This window comes from Micropterus salmoides, unplaced genomic scaffold (genome assembly GCF_014851395.1).
Source record: "Micropterus salmoides isolate LMB-PRFRI ecotype aquatic unplaced genomic scaffold, ASM1485139v1 Ms_hic_scaffold_13, whole genome shotgun sequence".
NCBI classification, from domain to species: domain Eukaryota; kingdom Metazoa; phylum Chordata; class Actinopteri; order Centrarchiformes; family Centrarchidae; genus Micropterus; species Micropterus salmoides.
The window spans coordinates 6,822,075-6,839,980 of NW_024040374.1; the positions used below are offsets into that span (position 1 = coordinate 6,822,075).

Sequence of the window (17,906 nt, forward strand, 5' to 3'; positions counted from 1 at the left end):
TGAAAAGGAATACACTGATCTCAATCTGGTTGTCAGTGACTCTCAGTGTACCTAAATACTGTCCAAAAACAAATGCACAGACTCACTAACATATAGCTACAGAACATATAGTGTAAGTGCGCGAAGAAAAAAAAACAAACACCTGGTTGCTACATATAAATAAAGGAGGCTGTATAAAGTATACTGTACAGAGTGCATGTCTGGTCAGTAATAAAAAAGGATTCCAAGAGCACAATAAATTATATATGCAGTGGTGTGAGAGGTACTCAAATCCTTTACCTAAACAAAAGTAGCAGAACCACATTGGAAAATCACTCCAGTCTAGCATTTCAATTGTGATTTAGGAAAGGTAAACAATAATTAGCTGAACATTATACACTAGCATTAATAGTTAAAGTAGCCTTATTGACTAGACTGGTTCCTTTCAAGGTTTTAAATTATTGATGGTTTAAGATGTAAGTGTCAGATTGCTTGACCATTGGTAATGTTTCGTACTGTTTTGTCAAACAAAAACTTCATTACTCCAGTTTTGGGGAATTTCAAGCTTTCAGATCAATTAAAGAATTACACTGTCGCTGTGAAGGACTTGTTCCCAACCTGGCAGTCAGGAACCACAAAGCTCAGGGGTCACAAGATGTTTACTGATATAGGAAAGCACAATAATACATGTTTCTGCTACAGACAGTTTTTTAATGTTTTGATACTTTCAACTAATTTTTATCTTTGTGAATTACTGTGAAATTTTAGACGTTTAAATTATTTTCAGTGTAATGTTTAGGACTGCAGACATTTCTTTTTAAGGGGTCACAAGCCAAAATATTTGGAACTACTGGTCAAGAGGCTGTTTAAATTTTCACTTTCTAATACCATTTCAATTATTTTCTGTCATATGTCTAAAATACATACATATATAAAATACATATATTTATGCTGACAAATATTTCTTAATGTTGGGAAGATTAAAGTGAAAGATGTTTCCCATTGTCATATAGTGCATCTTATAGGCACGGCAGTGCTTTGAGCTCAAGACTAATGTGAGCACGCTAGCATGCTAATGCAGATATAATGTTTTGTGTAACCATCTTAGTTTGGCATGTTAGCATTCTAACATTTGCTAATTATTACAAAAAAAGTACAGCTGAGGCTGATGGGAATGTCGGCCGTTTAGATGGTATTTAGTCATAAACCCAAGTATTGGACGACTTAAAACGTTAACCTGATGATGGTGTGTTTGATTAAAAAGTCATGGAATCAGCTAAGTTATTACAAATATCCTGAGGGAGACATAGATGTCTGAACAAAATTTCATGACAATCGATCCAATAACAATTGACAATTCTCTCAAAAACAGTAAAAAAACTGTCAAACCCACGATGGCATTAGACAAAAAGTCACAGGATCGCCAAAGTCAGTAGGATTGATCCTCTGGGAACCATTAATGTCTGTACTAAATTTCATGGCAATGCATCCAATAGCTGTTATTTCAGTCTGGACCAAAGTGGTGGAGCGACAGCCATTGCAATAGAGACATGCCGCAAGTGTTACTATTACTATAAACTATACACTTGTATAATTACTTTGTCTTTAACTACTAGTTATTTAAGCCTGGCTAGCTTGGTTTGGTTGTAAATGCACATGTTAAATAGCTGACATGTTCAATTATTAAAGTAAATTAATTAAATAATACAAATAAAAATTTAAATTCATAAGTCTGTGTCTTCCCCACATTGCCAGGTGAACATCTGAGGGTGTGTCCTCAGGGTCCAACCTGTTGTACAAGTACCATGGAGGAGAACCTTGGCGGTCTGAGCTCCCGCGAGACAGAGGGACTGATCAGAGAGGCCGGCAGGTCGCTGCAGGCTGCCTTCAATGCTCTCCACAGGAGCTTTGACAGTAAGTAGGATGTGCGTGTGCGTGTGTGTGTGTGTGTTTGCAGGATAGGCACTCATTACTGGTTAAGCTAAATACCAAATCTTCAGCCGTAGGCCCAGGAGAGAGTGACATTTATATGTTGTGTATTTGTGAATTGTTGTTTGGGGCAAGCTCTGACTGTGCTCAGTGCTCAATACTGCAGCTTTACTAGTGATGGTGTGTGTGTGTATGAGTGTGTGTGTGTGTGGTGTGTGTGTGTGTGTGTGTGTTGTGTGTGTGTGTGTGAGACAGGATGTGTTTGTGTCCTGTGCGTCAAGGGGACCCCTGACTGGGTGTTATAATGAGAGCAGAGTCAGCCAGACACAATGAAACGTGATAAGCCGATCCCCTGATCTGAAAGGGGCACACACACACACACACACAAACGCGCACTCCCACACACACTTGCATACGTTCACACACATACACACAAAGAGAGGGGTGTCCCCTGGGGCAGTGGCTGGTTCAGCTAATGAGCAGTTGACCCACTGAGGAGTTGAGTCCGCAGATCACTGCACATCAGAGAAAGAGAGGGAGAGAGAGGAGGAAAAGAAAGAAAGACTGTGCCACCGTTAACTAAAGGGAGATAGACAAAGCAGCAGTGAGAAATGTGTCATAGTACAGTGAGTCAAAGTAAAAATGGAACATAGAAGACAGAAAAAAGAATGAAGAGAAACAGAGAGCAGTAGGAGGACTAGTCAGAGGAGGAGGAGGCGGACAGTATTATTAGTCTCAAGGCAGCAGGCCACCTCAGTAGCAGTAATGTGACCGCCCATCTGGTTTTGGTTTGAACAGGCTGGCACTGGTCCAGAGCCTTGAAGCACAAGGGAAAAGCCCAGACCAGTATACTGCAGAAACAGCTAGCTGACTCCTTATTCTTTCTGTTTGAGCTTTCTATCACTTCGGATCCATCTGGCTGCAAAGACAATTTCAAAGAAACCTTTAAAAATAAATTTTTGGGCGATCACGATGGGCAGACATGTAACTGTCCGGATGGATTGGCCCGAGGAAACAAACTAATTCCTTATTCATTCATTCTTCACCATAAACATGTTATTGCTATCAACTGGATACTTTTTCTATAAAACTACTTACATTAGCTAAATCAACTTTACAAGACCATGATATGTTACAATTGTGTAGATGTTCAGCTTGTTGTGGACAATCTTCACTAAATCACATAAAAATATATATATATTGTTGCTTTAAGTATTATCAAATATTGCAGTTTCCATTCAGCCTTCCTAATTAAAGTTGTCATCATTTACCAAAAGATGTAGAACTCAGCTCATCTCGGTCATTGTTGTTTTCTTCTCTTGTCCTCCTTTTCCTTCTCTGCTTGTCAACTCTTCTTCTCCTATCTTTTCTTTGTCTATTGTCTCCCCTTGTCTCGCTTCTCCTCCTCCAGCCTTTTTCACTGAGCTGCACGGTAATTCTGAGCGCTCTCTCCAAGAGGTGCTGTCTCCACTCGGCCCTCTGTATTCCCAGAACACTCGTCTCTATGGGGATCTCTACACCGACTTGCGGCAGTACTACCGAGGCTCTGCTCTAAACCTGGACGAGACCCTGTCTGAGTTCTGGTCCCGCCTCTTGGAGCGCACCTTTAAAATCTCCACTCCAACCGATGTGAGTAAAGAAAGTTCAACTAGAAGGCCACAATTTTTGAATTTGAGACTGGAGTACAGAATGATGAAACGAGCAATGTTATGAATTAAAAAGGTGGGATTTTTAATGTGTTTATTGTTTAATAATACCCCAATAACAATCATGTGAATTATACAAAATGTAATTTGAATGGAATACTTGAATTTGAATCGAAACCAGTGAAGGATTTTGTGAACTAGTTCTCTTGATCCGTTCAGCTGCTAGCTGAACTTACTCTTCTTCAGCTCCTGTTTCTTCTGGCTCATAAAGAGAATGTGTTAACATTTGCACAATGTGAAAAGCCAATGAAATTTACATTTTTAGATACATCACTTTTACAGCATTGTTTTTCATCTATTATTACACATATAGTGACAAATTGCATAACCATGCGATGATTGTGTTCTGCCGATATAGAGAAGAAGCATTTTTAAATCTCTCTTAATTACATACTTCTCCCAGGTGCCCTGTGGTTTAAGAGGCTGTTCATTTAATCACAATGTCCTGGACTTGAGTCTGGCCTGGTACCTTTGCTACATGATCTCTTTCAATTGTACTTTTTTTTTCTTGACTATTTCTTGAAATTATGCCTATTTTTCTTGAAACTCTAAACAAAAATTCACAACTTCTCACCCAGTTCCCCCTAACATCCTAATTTCAGGTCAAAATGAAGCTCTCCACTCAAAACCATTCAATCTTGCTGAAAAACCAAACTTTGCCCTCAGACATAACACACAAGCCCTCAAAAACACACTCACTACAACACAGTTTTACACACTGGTGAGAGAAATTCAAAACAATACTACAAAAACTGGTTAGTAGTAATGTTGCTTGTGGTTCCCCCCCTCAAAAACCTTTTCACATGATGAACACAGCAAAAGAAATAACAAATGTAAACATTTGCACATTTTTTATTTCTTAGTGTGCTATATAGTTCAACACACCAAACAACAAATTATTCTGCCCCAGCATCCCATCATTTTTGTTCTCCACCTCCTCCTCTCCCTACTCCTCTGTTTCCCTCCTCCTCCTCCCTACTCCTCTTCCCTCTACCTCCTCAACCTTCTTCTCCTCCTCCTCCGTCCTCTGCCCTCCTCCTTGTCCGCCTCCTCCTACTCCTCATCTTACTCCTATCCCATCTCCTCCTCCAACTCCTACTGTTCTTCTTCCTTCACCTCTTACTTCTCTCCACACTGCTCTTCCTCCTCCTCCTCATCTTCCGCCTTCTCCTTAGTTGCGTGCTAATTGAGCTCAACCTATGCTGATTGAGTGAACAATATTGAATGTTAGTGTTTTCTCAATGGTGTAGGCAATGAGAAATGAAGGGATTTGTGTGTAGAGTTTAGGGAAATGGGTGTGCTTTTTGAAAGATGGAGTTATGGTTTTGAAATTTTAGTTCAAAAGCCTGGTTATAGTGTTTAAGCAATTGAGAAAAACTGCAATAAGTCAACATTACTCAGGCATTTAACATTTTTTTTCATTCAACCACACAGGACACTTTTAACTACTAAATAATCACTGAGTAACTGCATGTCCCTTGTTTTCTCATGTGCAGTAGAGACATTAATAATCTATTTATTAAAATAATAATAATAAATAAAAATAACTGACCAGGAGAAGTCTACGTGGTATAATATCCATTTGTTTGATAACAACTATGTCATGATTTTTAAAGAAAATGGCCACAACTTCAGCATAATCTTCATCGATGGAGTGCAGCTTCTGAGTCAGAGCTCTTGGAAACGCAGAAAGTCAATCTACAAACCCCCCCCCCCCTCCCTTTACTGTCAGATATATACCGCATGCTATCTAATATGCAAAACTGGCCCAAAAGATAACAACATACTTCTGCATTTTTCCCCCGTCACCTCTGTCTGGCAGGTCAACATGTCAGATGACTACCTTGAATGTGTTGCTAAGCAACAGGAGACGCTGCGGCCATTTGGAGATGTCCCCCGGGACATGAAGGCGAAGGTGATCCGAGCTTTTGTCACAGCCAGATCGTTTGTCCAGGGGCTGATAGTCAGTGGAGAGGTGGTCAGGAAGGTCTCACAGGTGAGTGTGAGTGTGAGTCTGTGTGTGTGCGTGCGTGTATGTGTGTGTGTACATGAGACGTAGGGAGAGACACCGTGAGGCAGAGAGAGAGACAGGATGATTTGGTGTGTGTGTGTGTGTGTGTGTGTTTGTGTGTGTGTGTGTACATGAGACGTAGGGAGAGACACCGTGAGGCAGAGAGAGAGCAGGATGATTTGGTGTGTGTGTGTGTGTGTGTGTGTGTGTGTGTGTGTGTGTTTACATGAGACGTAGGGAGAGACACCGTGAGGCAGAGAGAGAGGCATGATTTGGTGTGTGTGTGTGTGTGTGTGTGTGTTTACATGAGACGTAGGGAGAGACACCGTGAGGCAGAGAGAGAGGCAGGATGATTTGGTGTGTGTGTGTGTGAGACTAAGACCTGCTGGGCTGTGTCCCAGGAAAGCAGATATGATGGATGCATGGTCGTCACACCCTAACTGTCGGAGAAAATATCTCCACCCTAAAAATTGGAAAGCACAAAGATCATCAAAAATGAAGTGTCAGACTTGCCATCAGAACAAAGCTCTTATTTAGAGGGATGAAAACGCTCTTGTCAAATTATGGGTGTGATGATGTTTTTTCAGCTCTCGATGCAATTTTTCCCAGCATTCAAAGTGTCTGTGTCTGATGTGACTGTGTGATTGTTTCTTCTATGTGTTTTGCTGTGAAAAGGCTATTGTTAATGTTTGACCACCATTCTTTCTTTATTTATGCCCTAGTAAAAATGCTAGATTTTACTGCATAGCTTCATCTCAATTCTGCAATTTAAAAGGACCATACCAGTGATTGTTTGTGTTTTAACCTATTTTCCACAACTCACATATTCACAGTATTCAGTTCACAGCTATTCAATTTGCACAAGATTCTGCTGTGTTTTAGAAATTGTATTGTATAGTTCCTTAGTTACAGGCCTCCATAAATTTCTCCTCATTTCCATAGGATGTAATAATCAGAGCGCATTCTCAAAACTAACTTGAGTTGTGTAATCTATCACAGTGAATCTCATGTCTGCATCAGTTTTTGGCAAAGGTAGAATATCGTTACGAGTGCAGACTTTTTAAATCCGTCAGCACCTAAACCACATTATTACACAACAATAAGGTAGCACTGACACGAATTAATGCGGACTTGATGTTGACAGTGATGGATTATACAACTCAAGAAACTTTCATGAGTGTGTGGACTGACTTTCATACTGCATAGAAATAAATGTGTGAAGGCCAGTAGGAAATTGCATCCAAATATCTAAAACTGTACACAATACAACTGAAAATCATCTGTGACGAAATTTTTGCATGATGACATAATCAAATCACATTCATCATATTACATTTAAACTTGAATCTTGCAAACATACTGCTGAGGTACCTTAACTACCTGCCATCGTCTTTTGAGTTGCTTTTGGTTTTGAGTGACCCTACATCACATCAGAGCAGGGGTAGTGGTAAAATAACTCCACTGTGGAACTGGACACCTTTCATGACTTGCGTACATACTCAGAAGCTGACAGTGTAACAGAAACCATGTACTGTATAAAGACAGACAAAGAGGGCCATCATTGCTTTATTGTTCAGGTTGTGTTCCCTGTAATGTTGCAATACTGCCCTCTACTGTTCTTTTTTGCTTGGGCTATTTGTATTGTGTTTTACATGGCCATCATGGAGTAAATTCCCTGGGAAATGTTTTGATACCACAGTGCAATCAAGAGTGAAAGGAAGAAACAGGACTCTCTATATGAATATACTTTTTTCACTACTGGCTCCAAGGTTTGTGGTGATGACTGTCGTATTAAACCTCCCCAGGTTTCTCTAAGTCCAGAGTGTATGAAGGCCCTGATGAAGCTGGTTTACTGCCCACACTGTCGCGGCATGGCCTCCGTCAAACCCTGCTCCAACTACTGTTCCAACGTCATGAAGGGCTGCCTGGCCAACCAAGCTGACCTGGACCCAGAGTGGCAGAACCTTATAGGTAATATTCAGGACACATAAGACATTGTAGAGTAAAGCTACAGATAATCCAGATGTTCTCATTAATGGATGAACCGATCGCTGGAATAGACCGCTCATGCGAACAGATTTGATAATTCTGATGATTTGATTGATTCTCCATAAGGGAAAAACACGCATTTGACCTGAAATAATAATGGCTGAATCTGATGGATTTTACAGTTTAAATATAATTCCAAAATTAACTAAAATAAAATATAGCTAAGACAAACTTAATGCGATAAGAATATTCCTTTCACCTTATCATTATCATCATGGCTTGCCCACATTATTATAGATTTCATGATCTTGTTTGCATATTTTAGCAGAACAGTAGTTCTCACTCAACAGCTGCCTGAGGGGTTTTATGCAAGTTGCTGTCCAGTATGATCCTCTGTTGCACCTGACAATGTAAAATAACCCACCAAGGCTATAATATCATCCTGTCCAATATCTCTGCGACTGTCACAAGACCACCTCTGATAATAGTTATGAACTGCTTTGCTTAGAAATACGTTATTTAGTGTCTTACTTAATGTAATCTAAATCATTCCCTCTTTATGTCTGTTACAATACAGCACTACTCTGATGGATTGTTGCTGACAGCTGTATTATACCACACTATACTGATACTGCAATATTGATTTCTGAAAGCGTATTCTCACTCTTTGGTAACATGTTTATGAATGAAACTTGTCCACACACAGAGTGAAACAGATAGCCTTATATGGCAATTTCAGGGTCGTTGATTATGTTAATCTCAAGAATGTGCACCTCCTCGTGAACAGTTGGCTTTCATCAGGCTGAAACAAGTGATTTACAACAAGGTTGTCCAGTTACTGTAAAAGAGAGATTTAGGCTAAGAATACGGAAATGTTCTCGCATGAGGTCCACTGAGTACAAGAATGCAGCAGCAGATGAAAAGACTGCGGGAATAACCATACATGCTTTTAAATGTGTGTATAAATGTCAATAATAACGTGATCTTTAAAAAATTGTGATCCTCAATTAAATTTGACTGAGAAAGTCTCAAAGTCAATGTGATGAATATTCTTTTCCTACTGTGTAACAATGAACATGCACTGAATGAAGCAGCTTATTTTTAGTATTACTTACAATAATTTTAAAGTACACACATAGATTTTAAATACTAATACTTACCACATCACGCAAACCTTATGTACTGGTAAACTGTGATTTAGTGTCATGGGAGCAAATAAATTTTTTGGCCCCCAAAAAACTGGCTACGTTTATCAAAAAATCCTTCTCTTCTCTTTTGCTACTTTCTCCATTCAGACACCATGATCCAGGTGGTCTCTAGTTTCAGCACGGAGCCCAGTCTCGATGTGGTTCTCTCCTCTATCCCGGCTCGAATCTATGAGGCTGTTCACATCCTACAGGAAAACATGGACACATTCACAGCAAAAGTAAAACCTCTTACTTTTTTCTAATCACTTACTAAATTTCCCTGGGAGCAGTTCGAGGCCAGCTCATGCTTATGTCTGCAATCCTGCACTTTTCACCTCTTCTGCAGATTGTTGGTCCAATTTGCTCATCAAGGAATAAGCTAAATAATACAGAGAGAGAGAATTCTTATTTTTAATGAGCACTTATCTTGATGATACCTTAGGTAGAGCTCAACAATGTGCTCCAGTGAAAATGGGCTCAACTTCTCACCACAAGGTTTTATTGATTTTATAGATGTATCCTGTACAAATCAATGTCCATTTATTGGACAAGCAGTGAGTGCAGCTATAATGAGTCTTGGTCTTGTTTTCTAAGCCAAGCTGTTTTGTTCTTACACTTTGTTAAGTGCAATTTATTTTCAAGCTCAGCTGATGTCTGTTTATATTAACATGTACATGTACCCATACATGGCAACAAGCAGCCCGGTGGTGCGGTCGGGAAAAAAGCACCTGCAGCCACCTTGTTCCCAAGAGGTTTTAATGTCATGTGACATGGTGACGTTTTGCAGCGCCAGCGAAAGTCGGAAACAATTTCTAACCAGCATGCTCTATTTTAAGTCCAGCATGCACCTATCTTCACATTTTGAAACACTCGGCTATGGTGACCTCTAGTGGATATTTTTAGTTCTCACAAAGGTTACAATATAGACTAACCTGGTATTTGTAGTGCTGCTGTGACTTTTGATGTTAAACTTGACAGCTCACAGCATCTAGTACGTGTGTTGTGTTTGTAAATGCTTAGGTGTACCAGATGTGTGGAACTCCAGGTGAACCAGGAACAGGAAGTCCCACCCTTCATGAGCAGAAGAAGAAGAGCGGCTCCCTGACCGCATCAGAGTACAAACCCTCTCCGACCGCTAGTCTCAGACTGGAGATGCAGGTGTGTGCATGCACGTACTTTATAGCCTACTGTATGTTTGCATATGTCTAACTCTTTGAATGGGGAGAGATGATTTTAAGGGCACAGGAAACAATGTGGATGTGAGAAGGTCTATCCACAAAAGTCATAACAGCTGATTGTTGATCTGATTTTACATTTTATATGATGTAAGTGTACAGGATGTCTCTTTGGTGTTTGAGGTGTAGATGTTGAGAGTGAATTGAGAGGAAATGGTTATTATTTTTTTCTGTATGAAAATTTTTTATTATAATTATTTATTATTTCATGGAAAACAGCTGAATTTCTGGCTGCCACTTGTTTTTTATGTGGCGTCTACATCCCGGGTTTTTATTGTATATGTTGCATTTGAGTGCCTTTGTGAAGTTAGAAAAAGGTGAAATTTACATAATTCTTTTGTATTTAGTATTTGTTGACATTTTGAAAGGGTATTAAATGTTACTTGGAACTTGAGACTCATCTGTGACATGCAAAACAAAAAACATTGTCTCTGTTCTCAGGTGTCAGATCTGTCCAGTAAGCTGAGGGAGATGCGGCAGTATTGGGTGCAGCTCCCTGTGGCAATTTGCAGCAAATTGGCAGCAGGAGGCAGTGGTCAGGATAAATGCTGGAATGGCATTACTAAAGCCAGGTGAGGAAGAGAACCTGCTCCAGGAAAACAGGCTGTCACTGGCCAATCACAAGCTTACTTAGGTTTGAATGTGACTTTAAGCACCAGCCAAATCCAGCCTACCTGTTCTCCAGACTAGATAATGGTTTGACTAGATTTTATTAAACCTAAGCAATCAACATAACATGATTTGCTCTACCTTTTCAAAGCTTGTATTGTAAAACAACTGAACACCTCCCTGTGTTTCATGTTCAGGAGTATTTTAACAGTATTTTTCACATTTAGTCTGTTCATTTTCCAGTTCTGTCCTCTTCAGAAGAGCTTTGTGAGTGTTGGAAAAAAAACATTAGTTTTATTTATTCAGCATGGAAACATTTCTTTAGTCCTTAAAAGAGACTTCTGGGTGAAGAGAATAAAGCAGGGAGAAGAGACAACTAAAGTTGCTATGATACACGCCAGTTCTCTTCTTGTTGAAGGCCATTTGTATCATTTGTGTCATAACAAAAGACAACCGATTTCCTCTCAGGCAAACTGAAAAACTGCGTTGTGTGGATATTTATTGTAGGGTGTGATGAACTGACATCCTGCAGCATAAGCATTCATGGCCACACAGTTATACACCCACGTACATCTTTCAGTCTTCCTTAATCCATGTGTAAATGGATTATAGAGTAATTTGATGCCATGTTGATATGTATACATGTTGTGTGATCCCCTCCACACATACACACACACACACACACACACACACACACACACACACACACCCTTTAAAATGGTTGGATTAAAGCCAACTGATGAGATTTATGCTGAGCAGAACACTCAGAAGTACGACAGTAAAAAGGCATGAAATATATATATATATGTGTGTGTGTGTGTGTTTGAGAGAGAGAGAGCGAGAGAGAGCGGAATGTGAGAAAGACCATGAAATATAGATGAATCCCTGACTGTGTGTGACAGATTAAGGAAATATGAAATTCGTCTGTGTCGGTGTGGCAGAGAGTGAATTATAACTGTGATGGACTGTTTGAAACTTTACAGCGACATCTTGTGGATTTCTTGAGAGCTCAATAAATGTCACACATAAAATTACAACTATAATAAATTCTCGGTGTGGAAGATGAAATATAGGGTTGGAGGATAGAGTTTACATAAGAACCTAAATTAAATCCCACCATTAAGCACATTGTGCATGTGTGTTTGTACTCTATATTTGTGAGGTCAAAGAATTTTAAACTTAATTTGAGGCATTCTTTGAAAGTGATTTAGACTACTCTACTTATCACTTCCTTAAAGGGACATTTGGGAGTAGCAGGTTCAGCTCAGGTCTTGCTTGCTTTAATCATTTCTCCTGTCTACACTGCCCAATAACTGATGTGCTTCCAATAAAGAGATGGGGGACAAATTAGACAAATAAAAATTAATTATGAAGATTTCTGATTTATATGTGTTGAGTTTTGTATCAACTAACAGTGAAAGACAGCAATGTATTGTGGGATGTATGAGATAAATATTCTTATTGATATGATGGTGGGGAGAAATGTTGTATAAAGCCTTTTGTGGCTCCAGAGGAAGCTCTATGAAATTTGATAAGTTGCTTTAAGTGATGTCATCTATGTCAGCTTCATTTGTGGCTGAAGACTAAAAGTTTGAAAATGAAAATAAATCTTGGTGTGGAGTTGGAAAGAAGTGATTTTACCAGAGCCCGCTTCTCATCTCTGCTTCAGGCTAGCGGCTCAAGGCAACATTAGCCACTACTAGCATAACACATATGTATCTCCATTCGAACTTCTGGGTACTGGATGTGCCAGGTTTTGACAAGGTAAACAATGCATGGAATAAAAAGACAGCATCTCTGGTTCTGCGGCATCAGTGTTGATAATTTTTTTTTAAAACTGTCCATCGTGATTCCAGCAATGTTACAGGGTACCCTCAACTGCAGAAATACGAGTATGTGTGTGCGTTTGTTTGCTTGTGTGAGTTGTTGTCAGCACAAAATGCTACATCTGATTTACAAAATTATACACAGCTGTACATTTTTACTGAGTGAGTGCAGGCATGTATTTTCAAGTAAACAAAATATTCCAAAAGAGTTGTGCTTCAAAAAACTACCATTTCATTAACCACATATTTTATGTAAAGCTGTCTTTTTAAAATCAGAACTGCCTGAATGATGTTGACCCACATTCTTCATCTCATCAGGTACCTTCCGGAGGTGATGGGTGACGGCTTGGCCAATCAGATCAACAACCCAGAAGTGGAGCTTGATATCACAAAGCCAGACATGACCATCCGGCAGCAGATCATGCAACTCAAAATCATGAGCAACAGGCTGAAAAATGCACTTGATGGCAATGATGTGGACTTTCAAGATGCAAGTGGGTCGTTTTCTAATATTTGTACTGTATGAAGTACATTACAGTGATAGTATTTCATAGATGAGACACCTTGTCCATTCTGTTAGTGTTTCTTACAGTGTGTTACTAATGACTAATAAACTTAACTAAAACATTAATCCATTCATTCATCATTCCACCACTTACAAACTGAAAAGTGGGAGCTTATCAGGCACAATTGAAGGTTTCATCTTTCTTCACACGAAAAGCAAAACTCTTTCTCATCTGTTTTTAAAAAAATGAAATAATAAATAATTTCCTATAGAGTCTAAAAGTGTCTTCTGTCTCTCTGTAATGACCTCCCAAGGTGATGACATCAGCGGCTCAGGAAGCGGGATGTGCGTAGGTGGTCAGTGTCCCCGGAACAGACCAGGATTGTACGCCTACTCACCAGACAACAACCGAGTCAGAGGCGCAGCCACGTTTCAAACGAGCCTCTGTAGCCTCCTACTTCTGCTCCCATTGGCCATCCTACTGCTTCAGCGATGATGGACTGCCGCTGTCTCCAATCAGATTCTGAAGTCTAGAGCAGGGCTGAACCATGGGACAGACAAAAAGAGTTTTGGTGGGGGGGAAGATTGGGACCTTACTTTGCCAAAAAAGACATTTTGGGGAATGAATGGACAACATTTTCTTTGATCAAGAGGAGCAAAAGATTTTAAGTGACAATATCCTTCATTATGTTTTGCTCGGTTTTAATATGTCTTAGTTTGGGTGTGATTCAGTTTGTTGAGCTGGTTTCAATGGATTCTTGTAATGACGATGGAAAAAGCCTGAAGAGGTGACGAAGAAGAGAGTGATGATTGATGATGATAAAGATAATAAAGGGGATATTGATAGTGGTTTATTGACACTATCAGGTCCATTTAGCGCCAGTTTCCAGTCAGCAGGTGGGAGAGCTCAAATGTTTAGTGCTCTGATATGTGGTGCATTCAACAAGACTTTTTAATTTTATTTCAATTTTTTTAACTCGTGTCGAGGTCGTCTACCATAAAAAACATTGTTTAAGTTGTAAATGTTTGTGTACATTAGCGAAAAACCTGGCACCATATTGAGCCATTAATGTACAGTGTAATACTATATTGGCAATGAATCCCCCATAATCTGTGATGTCGTCCAGATGTGTTGGTGTGTGTTGGCATAAACAGATACATTCAGTAGGATTTGTTTGAAATATTGCAGAAAAACGATCACACTTTTGAAATGTATGAGATGTTCTGATTGCAAGATTGTACCTCACTTCACTGTATACCCAACCATTTCAAAAGGAAACAACTGCTTTTTTTTAACAACTTTGTAAAGAAATAAGTAGTCTCATCAAAGCACAGACAAGCAGTTTCCTTAAGTCCTGTTTCTTCCTGCAATGAAGACAGAAAACTACACAATTATTTTGACACTTCTGGGGAAGACTTGTTGAACGCATACCTGCATTAAGTGAGTGACTCAAATGAAGTCAAGAATCAACACAGCAGCTGATAATAGGTAAAACCAAAGCACTTATTTCACTGTTTTTTAAATGATTTTTTAAAGCAGACATTGCCCCAACTACGTTGAACATTTTGACAACTCTTTCAGCAAGTTTTGTAACTGCACAATGTTAAAAGAAAACAATGGTATTCAGTTCACTTCCTTAAATGTTCTCTTTTTTGTACATACAGTACAGGATATTTGCAGAATATTGACAACATCAGTGACAAATCATTTACTCGGCATGCCTTTCTTTCAGTCAACACTATTATACTGGTACATATGGGACTCCTGATTCACAAATGTCTCTTGCAGATACACACACTGACACACACTGGGGTTGTGTATTAAGCTGATTTTCATCCATCAATGTATTTAATCACACATTTCATTTATTAAACTCAATTTGATTGTAGCAGTGATTTTTGCCATGCATATTTTGATTTAATTTTTTTGACTAATATCCATTAAGAAGAACTTCCATCTTTATTTAAAGGGGCACTCCACCAATTTTACACTATTAGGGCACTTGACTCATCTTGAGGTGTACTGCTGATCGTGTGTAAAAAAAATGCCTTCTGCAGCTTTGAAGGGAGCTTTCTAAAGTTTGAGAAAATAAGCCACTTGTAGTCATGGGGATGTCATCAGCTTGGGTTTGGAGGCTAAACCATTTTAATAAACATTTAAAACAGAAAGCCTCCATTACAAACTGGGGGCATTGAGTTTGAAAGACATTTATGTATACCAGGCAGAGAGGGTCAGACAAAATGATGCTATTGAGTTGCATTATGGCAAATGTAGGATCCAGAGTTTATGGTCCTTGACTCATACTAGGGACTAAAAGTCAGGATATCTCTGCAGCTTCAAGTTTAACCATTTTAGCCACACTAGAGGCATGGCTCTAATATCTACTATTGGCTTGCCATGAAATTTGGTAAGAGGCTTTCACTGTGCCCCCAGGATCTATAACACATCATCAGGTCAAATTTAAATGTGTCCATTGGTTTATGATAAAATACTTGCAAAACTAATTAATTTTTTATCAGCCGCAGCTGGACTTCTGTGTTTTGTGCTAACTATGGCTGCAGCTATCAATCATTTTAGTAATCGAATAGTCTACAAATTATTCAATCGATTTACAGAGTAATCGGATAAGAAATGCTTTTTCTTGGCGCCTTCGGTACTGGGATCAGCTATGTGTCTGATATCACTGTACAACCCAAACTCATGGATTAACTATAACCGGAGAACAATAAAAACAAACAAAACAGTTATACATTTACAACTAAGAATTACCTTTGTTAGCCTTCATCTCTACTAGCTACTATGATTTACGTTAAATGCTAACATTACCATCACCTTGTTTTGGGTCTACTCGGTGGAGTCGATGCATAAACTGGATGGTTTCTGATCAGACGCTGAAGCATTGCCATCATGCTGTTGTGTTAGGCTAATTCTGTTTACAGTAGAAACACTGTACAGAGTGGTTGTTTTCATTTAGATTGAAATAATCCCATACTTTTGGACACTTACTGTCTTTTTCTCTGTCCCTTACTATTTTCTCTCATGTCGTCTTCACTTGTCCACAGGGTAAATCCATTGTGTGACAGTATTACTCATCCAAGCAAAATAGTGCACTGTATATAGTTAGCTATATGAATTAAACGAAGCATCATAGGAAAGAATTTGCATCAGTGCTTTTTTAGTTATTGAGTTACTCAATTTTCTCCATTAATTGTTTCAGCCCTAGTGCTATTCTTGATAGATAAATAGATAGATAGATACCAAATGTTATGGAAGTACAGTACTAAATCAGTGGATTATCCCTGCAAGGCCTCCCTGTTCCTCCCATTGTGAAGTCATAAGCTTTTCGTACATGTATCCAGGAACCCATCCATTAGCCACAGAGATATGACCAAGCATCAGTTGCTCTCGTCTTCAAACACGGTGCCTGATGCTCTGTGGCTGCCAGATTTGGTCACAATTCACTCCTTGGCTTTGCTTCCACTGCAGGGCCAAGCAGGGCCAAGCAGGGCCACACTCACTCACAGACATCATCCCACTCCAAATAAGAACAATCTAGGATTATTTTGCTCATTTTGTATAACTTGCCAGCTGCACTACAGCTATAAATAAACATATAGCTCTCGGTAAGAAGCCTTGACAAGCCTCATGTGGCCCTCCTACAGAAAAATGGGGCTATGTGTGTGGGGATGACAATCCTGCACCAGTCACAGGGTTTGGAGTTAATGAATGATTAATTGTCCTGATACATACAACATAATGAAACAGAGCAGCAGACACATACACAGCCACAAAGAGTTGACTACAAGTTTCTGTTGTTAAATGATGGAAAAGTCTTAAATGTTTAATTTCTCAAAATCAGTACCTTATCTTTGATCGGATCCTGATCTGAACATCTGGCTGAATTGACTCTTTCTACATCACGGGTCTTTCCTGAAAAGTGTCTTGTCCTGTAATTGTGTGTCATGTGGAAGTAAAGATAGAATCTGAACTGAATTTTACTGAGATGTGGTAGGACACGTGTGGCAGCCACAGTCTACCAGACTGTTGGTTTTTCTTGGCTGTGTCTAGACATGAAGAAGATTTATTGACGCCTGAACTGCCTGACCATTATCAAGGTTTACTCACCATTTTGAGTCCCCCAAGTGAGAGTTACTTCAGAACAAAAGGTTCCACAACTCTTGCTGCACAAATTAACTTAACTGTGGATACGGTTCAAATGTGATTGTTCTGCTCATGTGGCAGCAAGCAAGTCTAGAATTGATTTTTGGATCTCCACCTGTGGTTTTAAAAGGAAACAGACTCAGTTCTGATGTGTTTTCTAAACGATTTGAAATGACTCCAGCTGCTGGCTTTAAGATAAGAAACATCTCCCTCTTTGTCTGTCTCTCACATACACATAGACATATACACAACTCAATAAGATACTGATCAACGTGAACAGGATGCAGTAACCACTGAATAAAGGCGACTGTTGTAGTGGTACATGGCGTGGTGTCATAAAAGCTGTTAACAAGTGAAATGTCATCTTGAAAGACTGCAAATGGACTGTCTGGGCTGGAAAATGCAATGTCACTGCATGATCTGTACTGCTGTGTTGTTGTGCAGCCTTTTCCCTTTATAAAGACCTTGTAAGAGACAGGACGTTGCAGGAGATGGAGGCGAGAGACAGGACAGAAACTTCAAAAAGTAAATTGATCCAAGGCCATCAGGGGCTGAAATGTATCCGAGTTATATTTTTCAGGAACACTGAGTGAAGTCTTTCCTTTTCATACTGCAGTTATCATTAAAAACTTTCAGATTGTTGCTACAGCTGTTGCAGAGGGTCAAAAAAATTGTGGTCGCCTTCAAAAAGACCCCCTGATCCAGGGCCGTCCATTAGTGTACTAAATCCTCGAAAACTTAATGTTGCGTATCGCAAGGGTTAACTTA

General features: G+C 39.4%; 1 protein-coding gene across 1 annotated transcript in view; it reads left to right on the forward strand.

The window, feature by feature from the left end:
* Positions 1–14,872, forward strand: part of LOC119900370 (glypican-1-like) — a 45,278-nt gene extending 30,406 nt beyond the window's left edge. Inside the window, exons 2-10 of the mRNA XM_038715244.1 lie at positions 1,735–1,893; positions 3,320–3,537; positions 5,437–5,610; positions 7,431–7,596; positions 8,910–9,040; positions 9,822–9,959; positions 10,478–10,608; positions 12,790–12,965; positions 13,291–14,872. Coding sequence (XP_038571172.1) covers positions 1,735–1,893; positions 3,320–3,537; positions 5,437–5,610; positions 7,431–7,596; positions 8,910–9,040; positions 9,822–9,959; positions 10,478–10,608; positions 12,790–12,965; positions 13,291–13,472 — 1,475 coding nt within the window. The 3' untranslated portion in view covers positions 13,473–14,872. The remainder of the gene's footprint in view (positions 1–1,734; positions 1,894–3,319; positions 3,538–5,436; positions 5,611–7,430; positions 7,597–8,909; positions 9,041–9,821; positions 9,960–10,477; positions 10,609–12,789; positions 12,966–13,290) is intronic.
* Positions 14,873–17,906: the final 3,034 nt, after the last annotated feature.